This window comes from Corvus brachyrhynchos, unplaced genomic scaffold (genome assembly GCF_000691975.1).
Source record: "Corvus brachyrhynchos isolate BGI_N302 unplaced genomic scaffold, ASM69197v1 scaffold511, whole genome shotgun sequence".
In the NCBI taxonomy this organism is placed as follows: Eukaryota; Metazoa; Chordata; class Aves; order Passeriformes; family Corvidae; genus Corvus; species Corvus brachyrhynchos.
Window position 1 is genome coordinate 410,370 of NW_008236214.1, and position 7,917 is coordinate 418,286.

At 56.2% G+C, this 7,917-nt stretch overlaps 1 protein-coding gene across 1 annotated transcript in view; it reads left to right on the forward strand.

Moving 5' to 3' along the window:
• Nucleotides 1-3,240: 3,240 nt before the first annotated feature.
• The window catches only part of LOC103624053 (stromal interaction molecule 1), a gene marked incomplete at its 3' end in the record, with an annotated part of 20,174 nt that continues 15,497 nt past the window's right edge, over nucleotides 3,241-7,917 (forward strand). The window contains exon 1 of the mRNA XM_008643242.2: nucleotides 3,241-3,410. Coding sequence (XP_008641464.2) covers nucleotides 3,363-3,410 — 48 coding nt within the window. The remainder of the gene's footprint in view (nucleotides 3,411-7,917) is intronic.

Here is a 7,917-nt window from a genome sequence, read left to right on the forward strand (position 1 = left end):
GAATTCTCGTCAGAGGGAATCTCCCATGAGAAAGGAAAGGTCTGGAATGAAATGGTGTTACAGGGCAGCTCTGGAGTTCGTCCTCTCCAGCCCTGCCCAGGCAGAGCTGCCCAGAGCTGCTGGTCCAGGGCCGTGTCCCGTTGAGTTCTGGGTGTCTCCATGGCTGCAGGCTCTGCAGCTTCTCTGGGCAGCTTGTGCCAGCCGGGCCCACCGTAAGACACACCTTTGTCAGCTGCTGTAAAACCACCCCAAACTGCCTTCCGTGCTGGATGGAAATGGCTTCAAATTGCACTGGGGAGGTTCGGGTTGGATACTGGGGAGAATTCCTTAATGGAAAATGTTGTCCAGCCCTGGCACAGCTGCCCAGGGCAGTGGTGGAGTCACCTCCTTGGATGGATTTCGCAGCCCTGTGGATGTGGCACCTGGGGACGTGGGCACAGGGGAACAGTTGGACTCCGTGGTGTCCAAGGGCTTTTCCAGCCTCGATGATTCCATGAAATTCCAGCTCTACTTTAGCACTTAGGCCTCAGTGTCCATTGAAGATCTGGGTGGTGGCACCTTTGAGGCTGCTCCTTGCAAAGTGCCTTTGGTGGGGACAGCGAGCCCCGAGGGGAGGGTGGATGTGGGGCCGGCAGGAGGGACAGGAGGGATGAGGGGCCGGCAGGAGGGATGTGGGGCCAGCAGGAGGGATGTGGGGCCGGCAGGAGGGACAGGAGGGCGGCAGGAGGGATATGGGGCCGGCAGGAGGGACAGGAGGGCGGCAGGAGGGATATGGGGCCGGCAGGAGGGACAGGAGGGCGGCAGGAGGGATATGGGGCCGGCAGGAGGGACAGGAGGGCGGCAGGAGGGATATGGGGCCGGCAGGAGGGACAGGAGGGATGGGGGGCCGGCCCGTGTTGATGTGCCCAGGTTAATGGCCCATCAAGGACACCCCTTGGGAGGGACAAGGGACTCTTTGTTCTGCAAGGCCGGGCAGATGCAGCCATCGAGTTGATAGTGGGGCGATAAAGACCAGGCCTGGAGGCACCAAACAGCGAGGTGGAGACAAAAGGTTGCCGATGACCCAGAGAGACGGGGTGGCAGTGAAGATGATGGTGTTGTTCCTAAGGACGCCTGGAGTCCCAGCCCTAGAGAGGACCAGGCAGCAAGTGTCTCTTGGGGAAAAGCTGTAGGAGCAAAAATCAGGGCTGGGCCTGCTGGAGAGGGAGATTTACTTAAACAAAGCCAATTTCACACTAATTTTGAGGCGTTTTTCGCTGAAGGTGTGCTGGAATAGCCTGATAGCAGTATTCCAGGCCCGGTTGGACAGGGCTTGGAGCAGCCTGGGATAGTGGAAGGTGTGGATGAGCTTTAAGGTCCCTTCCCACCCAAGGATGATTTTGTGCTATGATCTTTAGGCTTAATCTTGCGTCAGTCTTAGGCAAAGTGGCTGGGGCTGGTCTTTGTTCCTTCATTTGGGTATTACTGCAGCTGCAGCCTGTGGAGATAACAGGGAGAGGAAGGGAGATAACAGGGAGGGGAATAGCCCATCCTGGCTGCTGCAATTTTGGGACCATTCTGTTACCAGTTCAGAGTCATCTGCTGATTAAATCACTTGTGCCCCATATTCAGGCTCTTTCTAGTCTTGATGAAAGCACCAAATTCCTCCCTGCTTTTGGTTTGATTGCTCTTGATGGTGTAGTTGGTTATCAGCACTTGGCAGCTCTTAGGCCTTGTTTTATTGCTCTTGCTGCTGCTCTCAGTCGATCTTCACTGCTGGCATTTTTGCTGGAAATACCCAAGGGCTGTCCTTGAGGTGGCAGGAAATCTGGGCAGGATCCCCTCAATCCTTGACTCCCCCAGTCCTTCATCCCTTCCATACTTCATCCCTTCAGGTCTCTTGCCCTGGTTGAACCCCTTGGACAGACGTGAGCCAGGGCTCAGGAGTTCCGTGGTCAGGAGGGTGTTAATCTGAATAAACCCATTCTTACAATAACACGACCTTCCCTTCCTAGAATCCAAACTTTGCGACAGCGTTGCCACGCTCTCCCCTGTAACAACAAGCACAGGCTCAGAACAAGATAACCGTGGAATATTTTGGGAGATATCTTTTAGCCTGGCTTCATTTTTCCTTCTGGAATCAGGTCCAAGGGCAGCATAAACACAGAGACCATCTTGTGTCCCTGCTCACTGCCTCGGAGATAACAGGAGGAGCCAGCACAGCAAGGCTCAGCCCGAAGTTCTGAGCTCTTCTTGCAGTGACTGTGGAGAAAACTGTTGCAGGGTAGGAGAGGAACCCCAAATCTCTCCACATCAACCTCAGGGCCTCCAGTGTTCTGAGGTCCATGTGATTCCCGGCGTGCCTTACCGCTGCTAGCATCCTTCAGCAGCTGGCCAGGAGTGGCCTGGGGGAGAGGAGAGCCCTGGGAAAGGTTCCCAGTTCACTCACTGGTTTGGTCACCAGTTCACAGGGCTGCTGGACTCCCCTGGCCGCATGGACAGCTGTGAATTAGCATGGAATAAACTTCCGAGGTTTGGGAAGCAGCAGGACACCAGCCCTGCCTCTGCAGGAGGCTTCATCATTGTCTGGTGGGAAGCCATTCCCTTGTCCCAGTCCCTCTCCAGCTCTCCTGGAGCCTCTTGAGGCACTGCAAGGGGCTCTGAGGTCTCTCTTCTCCAGGTGAACACCCCCTGCTCTCCCAGCCTGTGCAGCACCTTGCACTTGGCCCTGGTGAACTCCATGGCCTTGGCATGGTCCCGGCTCTCCAACCCAGCCAGGTCCCTCAGGATTCCCCATCCCTAGGTCACCACCTGGCAGTGCCCTGGGAGGGCTGGATCGGCCCCCATGGGTGCTTGCATGGACTCGAGCACGCAGCAAAACTTAAAGTGTTAGTCTTGGAAAGTAGAAAACAATGTGAAAAGCAGCCAGAAAAGCCCGTTCCCTAATCAGGAAGGAGGGAAGGGTTTTTAATTGCCGTGTTTTACAAACACACAGCTCATCCTCCGCACACATCCCGGCTGCAGCAGTGCCAACACCAACAACCTCCAAGGGAGACGTGGAGCTGGGGGCGTGGGCAGGAGCCAGCCCCTGCTGGGGGAGCTGTCCCGGGTGGGAAGGCGGCGGGATTGGGGCGAGAGGAGCAGCCCTGCCCTGCCCTGCCCTGCCCCGTGCGGGCCGGGGGCTGTGCTGCTGCCCCAGCCCGCCGTGGCTCCCGCAGCGGGCCCGTTCCCTGGGAAGTGCCCGTGGTGTCGGTGCTCTGTCCCACTCACTGCCTGACTGCTGCTCTTTGCTCCCAGCAGAGTTCTGCCGCATCGACAAGGCCCTGTGCCACGATGAGGACGAGCAGCTCAGCTTCGAGGCCGTGCGCAACATCCACAAACAGATGGACGATGACGCCAACGGCAACGTGGACGTGGAGGAGAGCGACGAGGTCAGTCTGGGGCTGGGCTGGGCCCAGTGCCCTGGCCAGGCCAGTGCTGGAGGCAGCTCTCATGGTCAGCCTGGTGTGGCCAGGGCCTGGAGTTGGGCTTGGTACCTCCTCCTCATCACAGAGGCCACATGTCACCTCGAGATGATCCAAGCGGTCTCAACACTGTCATCAGTGCTGGCGGGGGCTTTTCCTCACTGCTGGGGGTTTTTAGCCACTTTATTGTTGCCCACAGAAGCTGTGGCTGCCCCATCCCTGGAAGTGTTCAAGGCCAGGCTGGACATTGGGGCTTGGAGCAGCCTGGGATAGTGGAAGGGGTCCCTGCCCATGGCAGGGGGGGAATGAAATGATCTTAAATGTCCCTCCGAACCCATACCATTCCATGATTTTATATTTACTACATTCTTCCAGCACCCAGCTAAAACAGTTCCAGTCCGTGTGTGCTCACTTCGAAAAAAGGAGCAGCTTTTTGTTGTGTCAGCCTTGGACATTTTAGCTGATAAAGGATTGAAGAGAAAGGAAGTTGTTGTTCTTTGTTTACATGAGCACTGATGGAAATAAGAGTCTGCTGGAAAAGGGAAAGCTCTTTGTAATGTTGCCTCAGTTGTGGTGGGAGCTCGTTGGAGGTGAGGAATTCTGTCTTCCAGGGAGAGCTGGCAGCCAAACAGGAAAATCAAAGTGTTGGAGGCTGAAAGGAAGCACGTAGGTGCAGGGATCTGCTGGCACTCACAGGTAATTCTGCAGTCCCAGGTCACAGAATCCCAGACTGGTTTGGGCTGGAAGGGACCTCAAAGCCCATCCAGTGCCACCCCTGCCATGGCAGGGACACCTCCCACTGTGCCAGGCTGCTCCAAGCCCCAATGTCCAGCCTGGCCTTGGGCACTGCCAGGGATCCAGGGGCAGCCCCAGCTGCTCTTGCAACTCCAGCCATCACAATGTTCCTCTGGAGCGGTGACAGTCCCCAGGGACACGGCACCGGCCCCTGGTGCCAGGAGCTGCTGGTTTTGGGTGGCTGTTCCCAGCTTGGAGGGCTGTTCCCTCTGCCTCAATCCCACTTGACTGAGTAATGAAAACAGTTGAAAAGCTTCCAGTTGCATTTCCTCCACCACATGAGGTGTTTTCCCTGGAGGCAGTTCCCTGCACTGAGTGGCTGGAGCTGCAACTCAGCCTCTCCCAGGGACTGGGGCAGCCTCGGGCAGCCCAGTTCAGCCCATGTGTGCTGCTCCTTGGCATTACATTCGAATAAGCCTCGTGTCCTTAGGGTTGGGCAGAACTGGCAGTTTTATGTCTCTGAGCAAGTCTTGCCCTCACTCCCACCGGAGTTGTTGGGAACTCCTGGTATACAACACTGCTGGGAATGTGTGCTCAGAGCCTTGGCACAGAGACACAGCCAGGGTGGGAGGGATTCAATGGGGTTTCCTAAGAGGCTCCAGAATCGCTGCCTTGGTGCTGTTACAGCTGCTCCTCAAGCCCCTCCGAGCTGGATCTGAGCAGTGCTGAGCCCTTGCAGGGCTGCTCCTGCTCCCAGCTCCTCTCCTTGGCTTTTAGGAGGGCAGCAGGGCTGGGAAAAGGGGCTGGAGCACCAGGAGAGGCTGACAGGGCTCAGGCTGGAGCAAAGGAGGCTCAGGGGGGACCTTGTGGCTCTGCACAAGTCCCTGACAGGAGGGGGCAGCCGGGGGGGTCGGGCTCTGCTGCCAGGGAACAGGGACAGGAGGAGAGGGAACGGCCTCAGGCTGGGCCAGGGGAGGCTCAGGGTGGATATTGGGAAAATTTCCCCATGGAAAGGACTGTCCAGCCTGAGTGGGGCAGACAGGCAGAACCCAATCCTTTCCTGCTGCCTGCACTGGGGGATCAGCCTGGGATCCATGGGGATTTCGGGTCCCAGCACTTGTGGCTGGGCTTGTGGAGCTTCTCCCCAGCATTCCCAAGCTCCTTCTCCCCAGAGCTGCTCCCAATCCATCCTTCCCAGCCTCTGTTTGTGCTGGGATTGCCCTGAGCCAGAGGCAATTTACAGCTGGACTCAGTGATTTTGGAGGTCTTTTCCACCCTCAGTGATTCCTGTCCATGGGATTCCGTACATGCAGTTGCTGCTTTACCTCTGCTCAGCTTTTATTGAAGTTGCATTAAGTTCACCTTTCAATGAGCTCTGGAGCCACTGAATGAGGCATTCCAGGAATTTCCCTCTCTGAGCTGGCTCCTGCTGGGTTCTCCCTGTCAAGGTTATCACTCTCCCCCCACATGGACCCTGCAGTCAGGTTTAACTCCGGGCCACGGTGGGACAGCTGCTGGGGGATTATTGGGAAGAATGCAGGAGGCTCAAATTTAAACCTTTTACGGGGTTCATGGAATCCCAGGATGGTTTGTGTTGGGAGGGACATTAAAGCCCATCCAGTGCCACCCCCTGCCATGGCAGGGACACTTTCCACTGTCCCGGGCTGCTTCAAGCCCCAATGTCCAGCCTGGACTGGAACACTTCCAGGGATGGGCATTTTTCTGGTTGGTTGAGAACTTTGTATTTTCATTTACTGTTTTGGCCCCTGCCCTTTGGGGGTAAGTCATGGGAATATTTTGTTTGAAATGAAACCCATGCCTGGGCAGAAGGGGACAGACAGACAATGGTATTTTTAAAATAAATTGTGGGTGGAGTTTTGTCCCACAATTTCATGCTGTCCATAAATCATCCTTGCAGTTTTCCTGTTGGGAAGTTAATTTTCAATGAAGTTTCAGATGACATCAGTGGCCTCGATTACAGTGAAAGAACTGTCCCTTATGGGGAAATCTTCTAATTAGGGATCTATTCCTGTCTCCATGCTCACACCAAAGGCCGCTCCGGCTGTTTGGGATATGGGCTCCCGGTGCCAAGGCTCTCGGATGCTGCCAGCCTGGTTTCCTCAGGAAACAAGGTTTGTGTTGCTGCTCCGTCTTTCTCTGGCTCCTCCCAAGCCCTGGTCTTGCTGCCTGGGGTCACTGAGCGGGAAGAGGCCTTGGACACAGGAGCTGTCTGTAATTCTGACGGAGTTGGTAGTGCAGAAAAGCTGCTGAGGCTGGGGAGCACAGCGAGCTCCCGGCACGTGGCCGGGTCTGGCCCTTGGCTCCGGCACAGCGGGAGCTGGTGCTCGGGAGGGAGGGTGGCACAGATCCAGGGATGTGGGAGGGATGGGAAGGTCTGAAAAATCACTTCAGTAGTTGGAATTTCTGCAGATAAAAAGCCCCACAAAACAGAGTTCAAGGAGAGTTTTGACAATGCTCTCAGGCACAGGGTGGGATTGTCGGGGCTGTGCAGGGCCAGGGCTTGGGCTTGATGATCCTTTTGGGTTCCCTCCAGCTCAGGAGATTCTGTGATTCTGTGGAAAAAAGCCCTCCCAAAAATCCCATTTCGTGGATCTGCTCATTTCTGAGTGTGCCTTCACGAGTTTGTCCCCAGTCCCTCTCCAGCTCTCCTGGAGCCCCTTTAGGCCCTGCAAGGGGCTCTGAGCTCTCCCTGGATCCTTCCCTTCTCCAGGTGAGCACCCCCAGCTCTGCCAGCCTGGCTCCAGAGCAGAGGGGGGCTCCGGCTGTTGGAGCAGCTCCAGGGCCTCCTCTGGACTCTCTCCAGCAGCTCCATGTCTTTCCTGATGTTGGAGGCCCCAGAGCACCAACATCAGCATTCCCAAGCCAAGTCTTCCCACTGCCACCCCAGCTCATCCTGGTGTTGGAAGCAGTGGTTCTGGTCCTGCTGCTTCTGGCTGGTTTGACCATGGTTTGCCTCTCCCTGAACTTGGTGGGGTGACTTGGGATTGACACAGTTTCCTTCTGTCCATATGGATTCACAGCTTGGCTGAGGCTGGGGTGATCTGGATGGGATCTTGTAGATGGTCCGTGTGGGACCTTGCAAATGGTCTGGTCCAGCCCCTGCCCAGGGCTCAGAGCTTTGGGTGACTCCAGGCCTGGGATCAGTGGGATCTTTAACACTCAGAAGTGTTGCTTCTTAGTGGTTTGCAAGTAGGTCAATACTTTGCACAGTGGTTCTTCTGCCTGGGGTTTGGAGTATCTGGTGATAGTGGAAGGTGTCCCTGCCATGGCAGGGATGGCACTGGGTGGGCTTTAAGGTCCCTTCCAACCCAAACCAGTCTGGGATTCCATGATTTTGTCTTTGCAATTTCTGTGAAATTCCCCGTTCCTTGTTCCCCTTAAGAACAAGAACCCAGACTCTGAACACACACGAGATAGAGATGATGCAGAACAGATCAGCTCCAACAGATCCAACTCTGCAGGAAATCCATGAGGGATTTTTTTCAAGAACAGAGAGCAGAAATGGTTCGTGATCAGCAACGTCACGGGACTTGTGCCAACGCTGCTGGCAGTCCCACAGTGACCCTGGGAGGGAACAGGCTGGACTGGGGGCAGTTAAGAGGGAGAACTGACAGAACTGGAGGCAGGAGTGGGACTGCTGATGGATTCCCAGCCCGTGTGCCCCGGCTCACCAGCACCCCGGCCACGATGGAGGCGATGGCGGTGGGGCGCCCGCTCC